The sequence below is a fragment of the Strongylocentrotus purpuratus genome, unplaced genomic scaffold (assembly GCF_000002235.5).
Source record: "Strongylocentrotus purpuratus isolate Spur 01 unplaced genomic scaffold, Spur_5.0 spur5_scaffold_16, whole genome shotgun sequence".
Taxonomy (NCBI): domain Eukaryota; kingdom Metazoa; phylum Echinodermata; class Echinoidea; order Camarodonta; family Strongylocentrotidae; genus Strongylocentrotus; species Strongylocentrotus purpuratus.
This window is the reverse complement of record NW_022145601.1, coordinates 13054486-13074458: the sequence shown is the minus strand read 5'-3', so window position 1 is coordinate 13074458 and position 19973 is coordinate 13054486. Positions and strand designations below refer to the sequence as shown.

At 37.8% G+C, this 19973-nt stretch overlaps 1 protein-coding gene and 1 long non-coding RNA gene across 3 annotated transcripts; both read right to left on the bottom strand.

The window, feature by feature from the left end:
• Positions 1-494: 494 nt before the first annotated feature.
• On the bottom strand, positions 495-15100 carry LOC100889047 (1-deoxyxylulose-5-phosphate synthase YajO). 2 transcript variants are annotated; one of them, XM_030986830.1, is made up of 8 exons: positions 14916-15100; positions 13093-13238; positions 12162-12315; positions 10869-11042; positions 8080-8177; positions 6463-6638; positions 2555-2694; positions 495-1254 (listed from the first exon to the last, which is right to left on the bottom strand). In XM_030986830.1, exons 1-8 carry the CDS (start codon positions 15000-15002, stop codon positions 1153-1155), a joined length of 1077 nt encoding a protein of 358 aa, XP_030842690.1. In that variant the 5' UTR covers positions 15003-15100; the 3' UTR covers positions 495-1152. The 2 variants fall into 2 exon arrangements, with proteins under 2 accessions (XP_030842690.1, XP_030842691.1); XM_030986831.1 differs by lacking the exon at positions 6463-6638 and adding an exon at positions 5424-5596.
• Positions 15101-16384: 1284 nt separating this feature from the next.
• On the bottom strand, positions 16385-19793 carry LOC115924510. Its single transcript, XR_004064343.1, has 2 exons — positions 18799-19793; positions 16385-17288 (listed from the first exon to the last, which is right to left on the bottom strand). It is a non-coding gene; the product is annotated as an uncharacterized LOC115924510 (long non-coding RNA).
• Between the last annotated feature and the right edge of the window lie 180 nt (positions 19794-19973).

Genomic DNA, 19973 nt, shown 5'->3' with positions numbered 1-19973 from the left:
ATGCACTGGGCATTAAGTACATTATTTACATATGAGAAAGACAAAAAGTTTAAGAATATGAAAGGCCTAGGTCAAGGGTGAAAGGGTAGGTAATTGGAGGTGTATGACTAGGCTGAAGATGTCATGAACAGAGGGTGGGTCGCAAGAGAGGTGTCGTGGTCGAGTGGATATGTCAGTGGACTGTGGATCACAAGGTCCGCGGTTCAAGTCCCACCACGGCCCTTATGTCCTTTGGCAAGACATTGATCTACATTTGCCACTCTCCACCCAGGTGTTAAATGGGTACCTGGTAGGATGCGAAAGCTAATGTGGTTTGATTAGCAATGGAGCTTGTAAAATGGCGACTGGCTGGAATGCTCCCCAGGGAGTGGAAAAATGTGCATACCTTGTGTGCGGGTAAGCATGAATCCGATGACCGGGGTAATAATATATATCTGTAAAGCGCATTGAGAGGGCCTGCGTTCCTGAAATGCGCTATATAAGGACGAACTATTATTATTATTAACATCTCAGGCTTTATAAAGAAATGGCAGTGAAGTTTCATATGTCTGTTTTGAGTCAGAAGGGCGTTAACTCATACACTTTGATACAGACTGAACGTCCTTCTGGCTCTGTAGAGACAACTTGTCCTTTGGATGTCTGCAGCAAGACACCCGGGACCTGTTTCACAAAGCCTTTTTTCAATGACAAATGACAAAAGTCAGTGACAAATCTGCTGATAACCAATCAGAAGCAAGGATTTCACTAGCTTATAACAAAAACTGTCGTTTGTCACTGATGACAAGTTTTGTAAAAAGGGGTCATGGCAAAGTGCTGAGTGACTCAGAGTAATTGCTAGTACTGAGTTGTTGAGCAGAAACACAGCTATATATAATATGTATTCACACAAAAGTCATTCTTTAGCTCATGCTCAATATTACTGAATATGTGATCCCTATAATTCCCCAAATTCGTGGCAATAATAGCTCATACAGTATTGTATAGTACTCACACATGCATAGCCAGCTCTTCTTCACATGTTATTACATTCGCAATCACTATAATTCATCAAATTGTGAAAATAATGGCTTATTGTACAATACATATGTGCCTTAAGATGAAAGGGGAGGAACAAATTCTTTGTCACCGTTACAGCGTCGAAGCTCATCTGTTCTACTGGCACCAGTCGCTCCGGAAACGGTCCTTGCCTACTCTTTTTAGCATGCTGTAGGGGTATGGAAGTGCTACTGCACTGGCCTCATTCAAACGCTCCATCTATTGTTAGGTCATTAAAAAACACATTAAAAATAGCATTTTGTTCAATTTCAATGTTCTTTTTATACAATACATGCAAAGCAAATAATCACACTGTGCCACATTGTATGTACCATGGCACCATGAAGTTGTGGGATCTTAAGTAAGTTAACATTTAATATTTCTTTAATCTTCAATATGTTGAATATTTATTTAAATTATTTGTATGTGCCTTGAGCATCTCTAGAGATGGATATGTTGCGCTTTATAAATATTGTTATTATTATTATTATTATTATAATTAAATTCAAATACTTTTTCTGGTCAACTATATTCAAACTCTGTAATACAGTCAAACCAGCTTTAGTGACCACCTGTCTACAAAGACCACCTGCCTACAAAGACCACATTGTTTGTTCCCTTCAAAATGGTTTCTCATTGAAACATGTACTGAAGGAACCTGTCTACAAAGACCACTTTTAGTGTTTCCCTTGGGCGGTCATTATAGACAGGTTTGACTGTATAATATTCATCTGTGATATGTTTTCAAATGGTGACCCCCTATGGAAATCAGCTTTTGCTGTTAAGATTTTTCACCCCAGGGGAGGGAAATCGATAAATAAACAAACAAATGAATACTTCAAATTGTCACTCCAACAAAGTAACAGAAATTATTATGACAACAAAGCAGAAATACCTGATACCACTAGAGCAATAGTGATTATGACATGAACAGTATTAGTCTAGAGCCTTTTGTCTCTATTGATTACAAAATTAAGGGCACAGATCTTGGCAGTAATTTAACAATAAATCGAGGGGTCAGTGACACAAAGACGTAGTAACTCCATTCTGGCCATTTTTTTAGAAAGTATGGTTTAAAGATAGAGGTCCACTTGGGCCTTAAAGAGTTAGGTCTATGTTTCACTAGCCATTGACTTCAATGGGGTGTTGGGTAGAGTTAAGTCTTCATGTTTCCTGGAAAGCCCACATTTTTCTGAACATTTTGATATCAAATACTCATTTTGGCAAAATATGGAGTTACGACTTTGTGTCACTGAACCCTCAAAATGTTGCACATCATTTGTTGCCAGCAAGAAGACCATCACTGCCATTAACAATACATAGTAGCTCTTGTTGCTTTCTTGCATGCATGGGGGGGCGTTTCACAGAACTTGTCATCAGTGACAAATAACAGTGTTTGTTATAAACTACTGAAATCCTTGCTTCTGATTGGTTATCGGCAAATTTGTCACTGATTTTTGTCATTTGTCATTGAAAAAAGGCTTTGTGAAACGGGTCCCTGACAGTAACATGTACCTACCTGTTGGTCGGTGAGCTCCCATCCCGAGGATGCGCCCATGTTGATGTTGAGCTGTTCCAACGTCTTCACGCCGATGATGACGGAGCATACAGCTTCTTTCTGTAGCAGCCACCGAATAGCCACCTGGCTAACAGTCTTGCCTGTATTAAAAGAGCACAGGAAAAAAAAATCAAAATATTGTTTAGCCCCTGCATGTTTAGAGCAATCTATACAGAGTCTGGCCAACAAGGTTTCACTGGGTCACAACATGGCATACATTCTTTTTTTTGTGCTTGCCCAACAAAGCAGTAGTCGCCTTGCTGTGTCCAACTCGAACCGGGTTGGCCAAACTATGTGTATAAATGGCTTTGATACTGTTTATTGCACAGCGCCATCTCGTGGTCAACTTGCGAACAGTGAGCCACCCAATACCTCAAGTTTGCTTCGCAGACCGAAGACTTGATGCGATAACCATACTTATACAGCTGACCTCAGGTGGTGCTAGAGGCGATTTCGGGGTAGTGCTTCTAGGGCAGTATGGCTTTAAAGGCATCATTTAAAGGGATTGTTTAACAATGTTAAATCTGAGATACACGGCCCTACATGTTATCATTGCCTTTGATATGTTGTAATAATGAAGATCTAAAAAATTGCACTTCAAAATGATCATGAAGTGCCTCAAAAAAGTAAAAAAATCTTGAAGTGACCGGTTTTACCATACTCGTTTTCCCCAATAGACTATAGTGTTATGAAAACCGTTGGGAAAACGCAAAACGCAAAACTGGAGTTTGGAGCAAGAACATATGAACAACTCATTGTTTTTTAAATTGCTAGAAATGACATAATTTATTTCACAAACTTACATAAAAAATTGGCTGTAATCGTCTATGAATGTGACTTATTCGAGAGATGTTTCACAGCTCTTATTTGTTTTCTTGCCCCAAGACGAAAATCCAATTGAAACCAATTGAACACCAATTGAAATTTCATTTGGTTTCAATTGGTCCCAATTGGTTCCAATTGGTTTTAATTGGTCTCAATAGGTTTTAACAGGTTTCAATGGGACTTTAATAGGACTTCAGATGGTTTCAATTGGTCCAGATTGGCTCCATTGGACAAATTGGCCCCATTAGACTTTAATGGGTCCCCAATTGGTTTCAATTGGTCCAGATTGGCCCCATTGGCCCCATTGGCCTAGGCCCCATTAGACTTTAATGGGTCCCCAATTGGACCAATTGGCCTTAATTTGGACTTCAATTGGTCCAATTGCAACCAATTGAAATTCCATTAAAGTGTAATAGGGCCAATTGAAATAAATAGAAACTATTAGGACCAATGCTAAATTGAAACCAATTGGACCAATTTGGACCAATAGAAACCATTAGGACCAATAAGACCAATAAAAAACAATAGGGCCAATAGGACCAATAGAAACCAACAGAAACCAATAGAAACCAACAGATCTAGGCATCTCATGAATATTCATTATCACTTTACACGTGTCACAGAAAAATAAATTTATCATGATTTGTTAAGCAAATTATGACAATGCACATCAATTTTGTGATTTCTATATTCCTTCGGCAATTATTAACCAACAGATTATTTTGTCTGATCATGCAACAATTACATTCACGTTTTAGCAATAGATATATTGATTATATGATTACTAACCAATAAACAACATGCATATTTAGTATATATATGTGTATGAGCCTATGTCACGTCTGTAAATCAAATTCTTGAATTCTCTTCAAATGATCTATGTGATGAAGTTAATGCAAGTGAGATTGGAATATACCTAATTGGTGGACAGTTGCCAATATCGATTATGAAGTATCAATAATTTATCACTGGTTCTTCTAACTGGATCGATTTACCAATTGAATCCCCATTGAATGCCCCCCATTGAATCCCAATTCAATACCAATTGGCAATTTGGAGTACATGGAAAGAAACAATGGGTACCCATTGAAACCAATTGGCAATTAGTCCCCATTGGAACCAATTGGCAATTGGTCCCCATTAAAACCAATTGCCAGTTGTTTTCAATGGGGACCAATTGCCAATTGGTTTCAATGGGTACACATTGTTTCACTTTCCATTTACTCCAAATTGCCAATTGGGATTCAATGGGGACATTCAATGGGGCTTCAATTGGATTTTCGTTTTGGGTGGTTAACATACTGGACAGATCTTTGATTACTTAATAAGCTAAATGGTACATTGAGGCAGTAACACACACTTCAATGCATCATTAGTTTGTGTATGAATGTCAGCCACAACAAAAGATTACATCAGAATACATCTCAAAAATAAACATTAAAGAGGACAATGACAATTTTGATGGAGAATGCAAAAAGATGGCATTATGTAATGTACTGAATGAGCAGGGAGGGAGAAAAGTTTCATTCAGCTTGTATTAATTACTAGCAATTCAGAAATTAAAGAATATACAATGTATAGAAAGTAGGAGTGTGTACTCACAATAGCTACTTTGCACATGGAATGGAAAACTGCCCTTAAAAAACAAAAAAAGCCTTAATATAGCAAAATGAAATATATAGGAGTACTGTGTTTCATATTTATAGTACATGTATGTACCTTACTACCATAACTAAATGATTAAAGCACATCTGTACTAGTTTACTTGAGGGATTTGACCACCCTGTAAGGTCACTGACAGGTGGTTATCTCATCAATTCTGCTCTCACTTAACTTAAGAAAAAGAAGATCATGGGGGACCAATCAATGGTCACCGATTAGGCATCGTTTGCTATATAGAGGGCGCAATTAAGTAGCTATAAGTAGTGCAGTGGGGCTTAAAGTGTAAACTTAGGGGCCTGTGTGGAATGTCGTTGCCCTGTCTCACTTTCTGGGTTACACCTACCAGCCTCATTGGCCACTGACTTCATGAGATCCAAAAGCTTCCAAACTTTCTCTTCTTGAGCAAACTTGGAGAAGCTTGGAGAACTCTCATTCACTCCAGGTTGGGTTTCCATGAAAGCTACTCTGCTGCCCTCTGGAGCTGATTCACGTGTCATCTTACCCGACAACCACCCTCTGAGGTGTCAGTGCATGCAGAGAGGAGATGTACATGAGATGAAAAGTGAAGATAATGAAATAAGGGATGGTGTAAAGGTGATATAGCAAAGCAAGAAAGCTCATTCACACTAGGTGGTAAACAAGAGTTTTTTTAAAGTTTGCAGGTGAAAAGCGTTTGATATCAACGTGATGCACTGCAGAAAGGAGTAGGAAACAGTAGTGCAAGTGGAGTTAGAATGATGTGATGTGATGACCTGTTGGCTGTGATGAGGGTCAAATCGATACATGTCCCGATAGTTTGTTACGACTCAGGGAGAGTTGAGAAAGTGGACTTGCTCTAAGAATACATGCTCATGGACATATTAATCAATAACTGCAAAATTTTGCTGTATGTTGGGTTAAAAAATATAACCTTTGGGGCAATAACCAAAAAAATTGTCAGCTTTATATTATTATAGGTTCTCTAAAAGAATCGATCGTCCTGATTCAAATATTTTGAAAAAAGTTGACATTATGGCTGGCACTCTGGCACAGTGATACTATCGATTCAGCCAATTTGAAATTACGATATGTATAGAGATTAAAACTTTTTTAACTTCATGATTTATCATTTTGTCTGATTTTGTTTGAACTTTCACCAGACTGCTTCTATGATTTTCTGCTTTTTTTTCTTCTTTTTTTATATTAGTAAACTATCAAGGTTGAATTTCCCTTTAAGACAAGAGATGAGGCTACTTTAGATTTCTCATTGCTTGATGTTAACATGGGTGTTCATTCTTGGAAAAACTCCATTTTCCCAAGACCCCCCCCGAGTCAAAACCAAACAAACATATCCGTACATGTATCAATTCAAACCACATAACATACCGTAGTTATTATTTTACCTTGTTCATCTGCAATCGACTTCATAATGTCGAGCAGAGTCCACACTCTCTCTTCGCCTGCAAATTCTGAGAAGGAGGGATGGCTCTGCTTAGCCATGTCTGGCCTGGTCTCAACGAACGCCACCCTACTCCCTTCCGGTGCGGATTCTCTATTCATTTTACCCGTTAGCCAACCGCTGTATTATTAGGCCAAATAAAAAAAAAAACATGTTCAGCGTCCTGTTTTTTTTAAATATAGGAAGGAGGATGCCCGTTTTTTTGAAAAATAGGAAGGAGGAGGCCCTTTTTTTTCGCTCAAAATGGCCGCTCAAAATGGCCGCTCGGTACATTTTTTCCTTGACAGTCGGGCTTTTTTTCAAGATGGCAGCTGATTTTTTTTAAATTTTTTTTTTTAATCAGAAATAGATTTATTTCAGCAGTGTTTTTCATGTTTTTTTTTCTTTAAAAAAAAAAAAAATTCAAAAATCAAAAATTTTCAACAAAAAAAAAGAAAAAAGGAGGTGGTCCCCAAAAAGGAAGCCGGCGGGGACGCTAAACATGTATATTTTTTTTAATGGCCTTAACACATTATTATAGTACCAAATTTTAAATTCTACGACAATTTTACTCTCCGCCAATCAAAGGCTATGATTTCAGTAGCTTATAACAGTTATTGTATCTTGTAATTGATAACAAGTTTAATGAAAACAGGGCCCTAAAGTCTCCACGAATGCCACCCTACTCCCTTCTGGGGGGGGGGGGATTCTCTATTCATTTTACCCGTTAGCCAACCGCTGTATTATTAGGTGCAAAGAGCAAGGCCCCCCGTTTCATAAAACACGTTATTAATGCTTATTAATTTTGCTCTCCGCCAATCGTATGCTACAAGTTCAGGAGGTTATAACAGTTATTGTATCTTTTAATTGATAAAAATTGAACAAAATCCAATCTGAGTAATTGTAGGTAGGAACCCTTCTTATTTATAACACCTGTGCGAGACTATGGAGACTACAGCACATGGGCCTTGTAAATATATACACAGCCAGTTGGAACTTGGCTCCACTCAAGTCAAAATATATTCTGTTAAAATGTTACCTTAGGATCTAAGTTGACTAATTGATATAGGAGCTCGTATACCTCATTTACAATGTCTTGGCCATTTTCCATTTGGGTATTTGTATCCATTACTTTTTAAATCAAAAGAAAAAAGCCATATGCCTACCAAATTAGACTAGAATTTAGTCATTTGAAGACTTAACTGGGGTCAACTTTGGCTGGACTCCATTGAAAAATGTGTGTCATTAAAGTCAAACTAACTGCACTGAACAAGAAGAAATGTGTGAAAGTATTATATTTCATGCTGCTTATCTCATTTATTGAAAATACTATTCCAACTAGCACTCCAATTGTTTCCCTTTTCAACTTAAATATTAATACATATTTAGGAAGCAATATATATGATTCTTTTTCCAATGGATCAAAGGCCTTAAGGAAAACGTTTTGTTCTAATTTCATGGACAAATTGGAAACTTAGGTTTTTAGGGACTTATAAATCATTTAGAATGTGTCTGTACCTTTCGTACACTGTAGATTCATAAGAGAGAATAATATGTTATATGATGAAGCAAGTAGACTTACCCTTTTAGCGGACTCCACGGTAGAATACCAAGGCCTTCATTCTTACAGCAGTCTATCAACTCCCATTCTAACTCTCGGTTTAGAAGACTGTACTGGGCCTAATGAAAGAGAAAGAGAAAGAGGGGGGGGGGACATCATGAAATGTCTTAATTCTTTCAGCAAAAATACCAACTCCAATTTTAACTCTCGATTTAGAAGATTGTACGGGGCCTAGACAGAGAAAGAGAAAGCTGAGGCACATACACATCATGACAGACCTACATTCTACAGCAATAATAACAACTGCCATTTTAACTCTCAGTTTAGGAGATTGTACTGGGCCTAGTGAGAGAGAGAGAGAGAGAGAGACAGACAGACAGAGAGAGGGAGAGTGATGGAGAGAACATCATCAAATGCCTTAATTCTTACAGCAATCTACTGTCTAACTCCCATTCTAACTCTTGGTTTAGAATATTTTACTGGGCCTAGAGAGAGAGAAAGAAAAAGAAATATTATGAAAGGCCTTCATTCTCACAGCAATCAACAAAATCCAATTCTAACTCTTGGTTTAGAACACTGTACTGGGCCTAAAGAGAGAGAGAGAGAGAATGAGAGAGAGAGAGAGAGAGAGAGGTAATGAAGAGAACACCATGAAAGGCCTTCATTCTTAAAGCAATAATACCAACTCCAACTGGGCCTAAAGAGAGAGGGAGAGAAAGAGAGGGAGAGAAAGGGGGGGGGGAGAGAGAGAGAGAGAGGGATTGATGGAGAGAACATCATGAAAGGTATTCATTCTTACAGCAATCTACAAACTGTGTTGTAACATCATGAAAATATTTAATATGGTATTAAAACTGCCATAGACCAAAAACACAGTGTATGCACATTTTCCACTCCCTTGGAAGCATTCCAACCAGGCGCCATTTTAAAGATGCTCACAATGCTGAGCAAGCTACCAGAACTTTTGCATCCTACCTGGTACTTATTGAACTCCTGGGTGGAGAGTGGCAAACATGGATTAATGTCTTGCCAAAAGACGTCTGAACCTTCAACCTCAAGTGAATGAACCACTATACCAAGACACCCAGGTAATAGTGAGCACTAAAAAAAAGGGTTTTTTTTTCCCCTCAACCACGCCCCCCCTTGAGTGAAAAAAAAGAGGATTCAGGGGGAAAAAATGGCATCCCTTTTGAGTAAGAAAATCGAATGAAAATAGGAAAAAATTGGGGAAAAATCAGGAAAAATAAGGGAAAAATCAGGAAGAAAACTAGATGGAATTCGACTGCGCGCAGTCGAAAATGATGCCTCCGTCATAGAGCAATTTTACAAACCGAAACGGAAGAAATTTTTCAAATTCAAGTTCAATTGTAATCCATTAACATGTTCTCAGAATATCGTGATTACAAGCAATTTCTCATATACATATATGACCCTTTGATCTTTGACCTCATGACCCTAAAATCTACTCAGTTCATTGGCTCTGCAAGATTTCCTGAGTTAAATAGTAATCCATCTGTCAGTTCTAATGAGAATGCGTCCACAAGCTATTTTTGCATACATAATGAGCCCATGACCTTTGATCTTATGAACCATTCATTGGCTCTGCAAGATACATAAATGATCTAAGTTTGGCAGGAATCCATCAATCTGTTCTAATGATAATACGATCACAAGCTATTTTTGCATACATAATGAGCCGCATGACCTTGACCTTTACCTCATGACCCCAAAATCTAATCAGTTCATCAGCTCTGCAAGTAACATACATGACCTAAGTTTGGCAGGAATCCATCAATCGGTTCTTGAGATAAGGCGATCACGAGCTGTTTTTGCATACACAATGTGCGCTGTGACCTTTGACCTCGTGACCCCAAAATCTAATCAGTTCATTGGTATTTGCAAGATACATACATGACCAAAGTTTGGCAGGAATCCATCAATCGGTTCTTCAGATAACGCGATCACAAGCTGTTTTTGCATACATAATGAGCCCTGTGACCTTTGACCTTTGACCTCGTGACCCCAAAATCTAATCAGTTCATCAGCTCTGCAAGATACATACATGACCAAAGTTTGGCAGGAATCCATCAATCGGTTGTTCAGACAAAGTTTGGCAGGAATCCATCAATCGGTTGTTCAGATAACGCGATCACAAGCTGTTTTTGCATACATAATGAGCCCTGTGACCTTTGACCTTTGACCTCTTGACCCAAAATGTAATCAGATTGTTTTCCTATAGTGATACACACTATCACTAAGTTTGAAGTTTAAATCTCCAGTGGTTCTTGAGATATCATGATAACAATCTCAATGTATGGAATTTCATAAGTTGACCTCTGTGACCCTTGACCTTTGACATACGTGCTCCAAAATCTAATCAGATCGTCTTCCTATGGTGATACATACTATCCTTAAGTTTGAAGTTTAAATCTCAAATGGTTCTTGAGATATCGCGCTAACAAACTCAATACAAGGAATTTCATAAGTTGACCTCTGTGACCTGTGACCTTTGACCTACGTACTCCAAAATCTAATCAGATCGTCTTCCTATGGTGATAAATACTATTCCCGAGTCTTAAGTTTAAATCTTAAATGGTTCTTGAGATATTGTGATAACGGTCAAACGGGACGGACGGACGGACGTACGGACGGACGGACGTACGGACGGACGTACGGACGTACGGACGGACAACCCGAAAACATGATGCCTCCGGCACCACCTTCGGTGGCGGAGGCATAAAAAAACAAATCGGGAAACCGATTTAAATCGGGTAATTATCAGGCCTGGACACCTCCATGAAATCACTAACCTGTAGAGTTATCCATCTGTTGAACCCCTTGTACTGACACAGATCCATGATCTTCTGCATCTGCCATCCAGTCACGTTGCTGGCCCCCACGTAGCGGATCTTACCGGCTCTCACCAGGTCATCCAGGGTACGAACCGTCTCCTCGATGGGTGTGGCAGGGTCCCAGGCATGAATCTGATGAAAACGGGAAATACATGTAGATGGTATCATCAGAAACTGTCTTGCTATCAATAATAATAATAATAATAATAGTGGGTTCTTGAATAGCGCTCATGTCTGCCAGATTTGACGCTCCTGGCGCTCCCGGTTATTACCCTGGCTTTAGCACGGCTGCCATTACGGCGCTCTAGCATTCAAGGAATTAATTCCTGCCAGGTATGCATTTACATCACCTGGGTTGAGTGTGGCAAATGTAGATCAATGTCTTGCCAAAGGACATAAGTGCCATGTCGGGGATCAAACCACGACCTTCTAATTTCAAGTCAAGTGCTTAAACCACTGGACTACAACACTTCTTCAAGAAAAATGTTTTTTAACTTGTTAATCAGTGAGTCATGATTACAAGACGTCTACTCATCTTCACAGCACTTTCTTGCGGTCCATCAATCCTGGAGCAACTTGGGGTGCGTTCAAGCGATTTTTTGAAGCTAGAATCACAAACTGAATCACAAATCAAAACGCCATTAAAAGGTTACTGCAGGAGAGCATTCAAGCGATTTTTCATCAACGCTGATTCTCTCTAAATTTAAGCCCAGTCACTGCTCATCACACTGTAGTTTGACCCGAGAAATATAGGTCAACTTCGCTGCGTGCTTTTTGAATTTGTTTACTATTATTATAATAATTATTATCATTAATATTGATATTATTGTTGTTATTATGTCATTGATAATCATTAATTAATATTTTTATTATTATTATTGTTATCATTATTATTATTATTATCATTATTATTATTATCATTATTATTATTTTTATTATCGTTATCATTATCATCAGTAGTCATAGTAGCTGTAGTAGTACATGTAGTAGTAAAGGGCCTACCTAGAACCCTAATCCAACTTGGGTTGCCTGCACACAATTTTCAGGTTATGCTTTATTCTATTCCTAGGACTGGGTAAAGGTTTTTTGGAGTTGATTTTATATGAATTAACACAACAGCTGTATACAAATTGTTTTCTTGTGTGAATAACCCCCTTTTAAGAAAATGGGTATCAAGAGAAATTTTGGAAACTTGGATTCATCCGCAGTTAAAAAAAAAAATTATAATTATAAATTCAGATAACATCTCACCTGGTACAGATCAATGTAATCGGTCCTAAGCCTTTTCAGACTTTCCTCCACACTCCAGGTGATGTTCTTACGACTCAGTCCTCCAGAGTTCTGATTGTTGGAATCCATTTGAAAACGACCCTTAGTTGCCAGCACAAAGTCTTCTCTCTTTCTCCTATTTAACATTGAGAGGAGGAATGTGAGATAATTATAATTTTTTCCTTTAATAGGAAGAAGCAAATGGGTGTTTCCATCATTTTTTCCAAGCTAATTGCATCAAATGATTTGGACCTTTTGGGAAATCACATCTGGACAGTCAATTAAAAAGTTTGAGAACCCCTTTCCGAGGGTATATAATAACTGTCACAGCTGATAAGTTTGTCAAATTTTTCCCATAATACATATGTACATCACAAGAAATCGACTAAACCCTGGAGTCTGTAAATGGCGCTGTAAAGTTTCTATTCAGGAATAAATATGCATGAGCAGCGTTTTACAAAACCGTCATGAATACAAGTTCGCCGGCAACCCATTTATACATGTGTTTAAATAAGGTGTAGGGGAACTTGTACTTTTGTGAAACGATGCCCTACAAACTAGGTTAGATTTTATCACACATACATGTAATCTATACTGTTTCCGTAGTTTCAATATCAAAATTCTCATACACTGTACAGATTTCATTCATCTTAATAAATTCACCACATAACTTACTTCTAATAAAACTTTCACTTTATCTTTTAAAGGCCGGCTGTACTAGTTTGGCCAGGAGAGATTAGACCACACAGCAAGGTCACTGACAGGTGGCTATCTCATCAACTCAGCTCTCAAATAACATAAGAAAAAGAGGATCATGGGGGACCAACGGTCACTGATTAGGCATTGTTTTATATATAGAGGGAGCAAGTAGCTACAAGTAGTACAGTGGGTATTTAAATCTTGTTGATCTTACTTTGCCAACCAGCTACCCACGATGGATTCAGAGACGCCCATTACATAGACATTAGCGGTGTCTATAAAGTTTCCTCCAAGCTCTGCGAAGCGGTCCATGATCTTATGAGCTGCTGCTTCATCACATTGCCCAGGTCTGTTTGGATTCTGTAGCATATGATAAATTTTAGAAACAAAAGAATTCAATACTTTTAGCAGAGTAGTGAAAATCTTCTTCTTCTCCTTCTGCTGTTCTTCTTATTAATATCATTATACCGTTACTTATTTTTATCTTCCTCTTCTTTCTTTCTTTCCCTTTCCCCTTCCCCTCCCCCTCCCCCTCCCCCTCCCCTTCCCCCTCCCCCTCCCTCTCCCCCTCCCCCTCCTCCTCCTCCTCCTCCTCCTCCTCCTTCTTCTTCTTTTCAATATAGATTTCTAGGGCTATCCAGTCTATTATTTTTTTTTTTATTTTTTTTTTTTAGTCTACTCCAAATTTTATTAAACCGAAAATGAAAATTCTTTTTGCCCAATTAATCATGAGCCCGGCAGCCACTGAGCAGCGCCAGATCGACGTTGCTCTATCCCTTATTGTTGAATGCCAAACAAGGTAGCAGCAACTCCCATCTTTTAACGTCTCTTGGTATGACGCGGCCGGGGATCGAACCCACGACCTCCCGGTTGTGAGGCGGACGCTCTACTGACTGAGCCAACACTCCGGTATGAAGATGAACTAAAGATAGTAAATTGTGTGAGGAAGATAAATTCATACATTTTATTTAGGTATGGACATTAGAATAGATGCCTTTGAATTGCATTCAATTTTAATTTCAATTAAAGGTATTAAAAAATTTTGGTATGGGGTCATGAATTTGGTTCAAATTAACATATTGGAAGCATATGCGTTCCTACAATATACATTGATCGTTGTCGCGGTTGAAATCGAGTCTAAAATTATGAAATTATAAATAATAAACTCTTTATGTTGTATAGCTCCCTCTCAAGGTCAAGATATTAATTTAGCTATGAAACAATGTTTCTTGACTGAAATAGAATATTATATTATTTATATTCAATTTTTTCTCGAAAACAGAAGTGTTTTAGGGGCTACTTTTTTATTACTTATAATACATGTACATCCACAGGGGCATCCAAATATATCAAAATTGTAAAGATTCACTATCCACCCAATTTTCAAACTTTCCAAAACTTTGTATTACCTTTAAAACATATCAAATACAACTTACATGTAGATCTAGGAGCCATATCAAAATCATTTTGATATGGGACTCCTTGTAAATTTTGATAATTCTGAATTCAGGAGTCTGCCAGATATTAAGTTTTAGAATCTATGAAATCTGCATCAAATTTGTAATATAATTTGTATGATGTTCACAGTTAAATTTTCCAAAGCAGTGGCTGGTAAATTCTGTGATAATTCATATGTACATAATATTAGAAGAGTATCTACATGTAGATTACTGAGAGAGTCCAAGGTACATCCTTTTATTGGGGGCGGAGTCTGTGGACAAATAAAACATTATTTTTAGGTTAGGTTCTTAAAAATAAAAAACTCAAAACTTTGAAAATTAAAACACCTTTGACTTAATATTTACAAAGTACTGCATCGTCTATATCCTAAATTGTATATGTATACACTTTATTGGCAAAATCCCACGTGTATTCTATTGTTGGTAACATTGATATAAGGTTCGAGGTCCAAGTTTGCCATTTTACAAACATTTTCAAATCACGCTCAGCGCTCATCAAACAAACACAAACACCAATGATCCGGACTGAGGAAAAAAAAAACACTATTGCAGTTTTGGGATCTCACAATTGCTTTACCTTGCTTTGCCCAAACGTCATAGTTCCAAGGCAGATATTGGACACTTTCACTCCTGTTCCACCGAGGTACCGATATTGGACAGCCATGATAATCAAATCCGGGTAGAATGGTCGTTTATAAACCCTCAACAAAAATTAAACACTCGGTCAAATTTGCAAGCGTCTGTCGATGCGCTATGCTCGTCAATGATGTCGTCTGCTTACTGTATAGTATCATGTATCAGCGTCTAATAAAATAAAGCCTTCTCTTTTGCCCTTTAAATTTGTAGCGCCCGCACCCCGAGGGAGGGGGCATACCTATTAAAGGAAGACAAAATAAGAAAGGTGTTGACTGAGATGCGTGGCAAAAACAAAGTCTTTATTACTTAATCTTCTACAATAACAGTCTTTTCTTACAATAACATATATACGATCAAATGGCATAACAATAACAATACTCTTCAAGTATTAAACACAAATAAATCTACCTGTTCGCATACATTGAATTCATTAGCTCTCAGTGTTCTCTTACTATATCACTAAGAACATCATCTGGTTAGTTTCATTACTTTACTATCTCTAAACGAAACTATCCTTACTTCCATGCTTTATGTAAAATGCAACTCTTCATCGATCTCATAATCATAACTTGGCTACTAATAAATAACTTAACCCTTATCAAATGTCTATAACATTGCGGTATCAGTCAATCTACTTTAGCTTCTAATCATATAACTCTTCACTTAGCGTCTCTTTCAAGAAATCACATATATAGACCTAATACAAGAATGTTGGCATAATCATCCCTATACTATTGCCTAATAAGCTTTCTACTCTTTACGCTCCAAGACTGAGGATCCCTTGTGCACATAGACCCTTAGAATGTAATTCTACTCTCAGCCTTCACTAATCCCTAAATTCACAAGTTACTTCTTGTCTCAGGACTTCACATTAATACTGAATAAACTTATAACTCTTCCTTAACTATAGCTCATGTATTTTCCAATAGTCATCTGCATCACTTTGATCTAATACTATCTTTTTCAGCGAGATTACTGAACTTGAAAAGATACATCTTCAACAACTTATATCCTGAACTTCTTACAATATTCACAGCACTGTCAAATAGTCTTAGTCTGCAGTCTGTACTAATAGCTCTAACAAACTTACAACCAATATTACGAATTCCTCTTACTGTATAATCTCATCTTCACATACAGTTCATATTCTAATTCTAAACAACAACCAATAGTTTTACTAAATACATGTATATTCATTTCATGGTTATATATACAAAGCAAAGTGAGAGTGAAAGAGAAAGGGTGAACCATACAGAGAGAGAGAGAGAGAAAAAGAGAGGGAGGGAGAGAATATAAAGAGAGAGGGGGGGGGGAGAGAGAGGGAGATATATATATATATATATATATATATATAGAGAGAGAGAGAGAGAGAGAGAGAGAGAGAGAGAGAGAGAGTAATTCCCAATAACATTTAACCTGAATTATCATTCCTAACAATATAATACAATGAATTCCAGACAGTGATTATGCAAGTCTTCAACTACAATATTTCATCAACCCATCCATCACTAGCTAACTATTAGACAATTTGACCATGTGTTTCTCAACAAGTGTATTCCCCAACTCAAATCCTTTGTCTTCTCATTTTGCTGACTCTACCAAACTTTCATTCCCGCCTAAGATACCATTTTCCAGCATGGGCAAAAAGCAAACAAAGCTTGGGGAGAGGGGATTAAGAACTTTGATAAGAAGTTGTGTTTACACTGCTTGCACTGCCATTTCCCGATAACACACTAGTATTGTACACATGGTGCGTCCACACTCACTCATACCATAATACTGAAAGTTAAAGATAATCTGGACTTGAACCACTCATTTCGCTATCAAAACTGTATCTAACCAAACTATAATATATAACAATGTGCTTTGGCATAATGCATAGTAAATGGCACATGTCCTTGGCTAAGAATATATATATACACATGAATATCGAGCAAAAGACAAATATACTGACAGTTATAAAGTATATTCTCTTCTCAAAACTTACTTAAAATGTTGTCTAAATCAAACAACATAATCATCAATCTCACATACACACAGTAATAGTTTCCTATCATTACTACAAGTAATTACTATGTACATCAATGACATTATCTCTTCCCACCTGGCATCTCTTCCCACATGGCATTTCTTATATTTCCACCCATAGTCCACATGTCATATAATCCAACATCTCATAGCCAAAGACCATTAATATCTCTTTTTATACAGTAATACAAGATATATGAATAGTGAAGCTATAATAGTTTAGAAATACACATATTATGAACAACAAGAATATAACACAATTGAATAATATAAGATTCTTTCTTACCTATGAAAGGAAGACAAAATAAGAAAGGTGTTGACTAGGATGCATGGCAAAACAAAGTGAGAAGCCACTCCTGGTATCCCAGCTGGTGTGTTTAGGTTAGTTGTGGGTGAGGCCACTCTCGCAGGAGGGGGTACCTAATTAACTAAGAGGAGGGACTATATGGGGGCTAGAAATATACTTGTGTCACACATACATAGTCAAAGATATACAAAAAAATAGGGGGGGGGGGTATTCTGTGGGGCTCCACACCTTCCCCTCCAAAAATAAATGTCTCCTGGACATTTCAACTTTCAAACATTTACATCAATAATTCATGATTATAGTATAACATTTTTAACGTTCATATAGTTCTTGTTCAAGGTCGTCATGAACTTAGGACAGATCAGGGAGGTGAGACTTATCACCAAAGTCCATGAAAGTCTATGTCCTTGCAACGCTGACAGATCATCGTGCTCCAATTCTTCTGCGAAATACATGTAGTACATCGAGTTCATAATATACACTTGTTGCAACTTGTTATAGCGAAACCTAATAGGTACTTGAAGTCTCAGAATTACATATCATAATATCGTATCAGAATTACGTGGCTTTTTCTTCCATACAAATAAACTTTGCGAAACATTAACCCATTCTACGGGCGCGCCTGACATACGGTGAAGGTTTCTTGGAAAGCTCGAGACTCATTCCGAAGACTTTATCACATAGATCAATTGATCACTATCGAGTGTCATCGCTTGTTTCCTTATAGGCTTATACACCACAATTTATGAAACGATTTACAACTTGTTTCATCTTACTACTTCGCGTTACTCGTACTTCGGGTTTACTAAACAGCTAGCACACATGATTCTAAATAACGATGCATCTAATGTAAAACAAAATATTAAAAACAAAAAAGAATCCGTTTGTGGCATTCCTCAATGATCGACTCGCTCACTGGGAAAATTGAAGCTGTTCTTCTGTCATATGACGTTGGTAGTGGGTTGGTTGCTGGTGGGCTACTGGCGTCTGCATCTGTAGAGGCATTTGATGAGGGTAGAATGGTGGGTCATACCGGTACTGGAAAGGTGCTGGGGGCTGGGCTGTTGAGGATGGCGGCTTGGAGAACCCCTGGACATCCTTGACTCCACTCACTGCTCCACCATCTATTTCCTCCCAGTAAGGGTGAAGCTTCCCTTGGCCACCTGGAGGGGCCAGACTTCGCACCAGGGCCCTATCCCCTTGCTGTAGCACCCTGCTGCATACTGCACGCTCGTAGTAGCCTTTTCTCCTCTCTGCAGCTTGTCCCATTCTCTCTGATGCTGAGCCAACCTCATTTCCAATCAGGGATGGTCTTCTCCGGCTCTCTGACTTCTGGTCCTTTTTATCCTAATCGTTACATCACTGCTTCTTCGATTATCCAACTGTTCGTGTCATAGGACGACACATCGTCCTCGTGTCTCTTCGACGATGGCCGTCCTGGCAAGGTCGCCAAATTTGTAGCGCCCGCACCCCGAGGGAGGGGGCATACCTATTAAAGGAAGACAAAATAAGAAAGGTGTTGACTGAGATGCGTGGCAAAAACAAAGTCTTTATTACTTAATCTTCTACAATAACAGTCTTTTCTTACAATAACATATATACGATCAAATGGCATAACAATAACAATACTCTTCAAGTATTAAACACAAATAAATCTACCTGTTCGCATACATTGAATTCATTAGCTCTCAGTGTTCTCTTACTATATCACTAAGAACATCATCTGGTTAGTTTCATTACTTTACTATCTCTAAACGAAACTATCCTTACTTCCATGCTTTATGTAAAATGCAACTCTTCATCGATCTCATAATCATAACTTGGCTACTAATAAATAACTTAACCCTTATCAAATGTCTATAACATTGCGGTATCAGTCAATCTACTTTAGCTTCTAATCATATAACTCTTCACTTAGCGTCTCTTTCAAGAAATCACATATATAGACCTAATACAAGAATGTTGGCATAATCATCCCTATACTATTGCCTAATAAGCTTTCTACTCTTTACGCTCCAAGACTGAGGATCCCTTGTGCACATAGACCCTTAGAATGTAATTCTACTCTCAGCCTTCACTAATCCCTAAATTCACAAGTTACTTCTTGTCTCAGGACTTCACATTAATACTGAATAAACTTATAACTCTTCCTTAACTATAGCTCATGTATTTTCCAATAGTCATCTGCATCACTTTGATCTAATACTATCTTTTTCAGCGAGATTACTGAACTTGAAAAGATACATCTTCAACAACTTATATCCTGAACTTCTTACAATATTCACAGCACTGTCAAATAGTCTTAGTCTGCAGTCTGTACTAATAGCTCTAACAAACTTACAACCAATATTACGAATTCCTCTTACTGTATAATCTCATCTTCACATACAGTTCATATTCTAATTCTAAACAACAACCAATAGTTTTACTAAATACATGTATATTCATTTCATGGTTATATATACAAAGCAAAGTGAGAGTGAAAGAGAAAGGGTGAACCATACAGAGAGAGAGAGAGAGAAAAGAGAGGGAGGGAGAGAATATAAAGAGAGAGGGGGGGGGGAGAGAGAGGGAGATATATATATATATATATATATATATATATATATAGAGAAGAGAGAGAGAGAGAGAGAGAGAGAGAGAGTAATTCCCAATAACATTTAA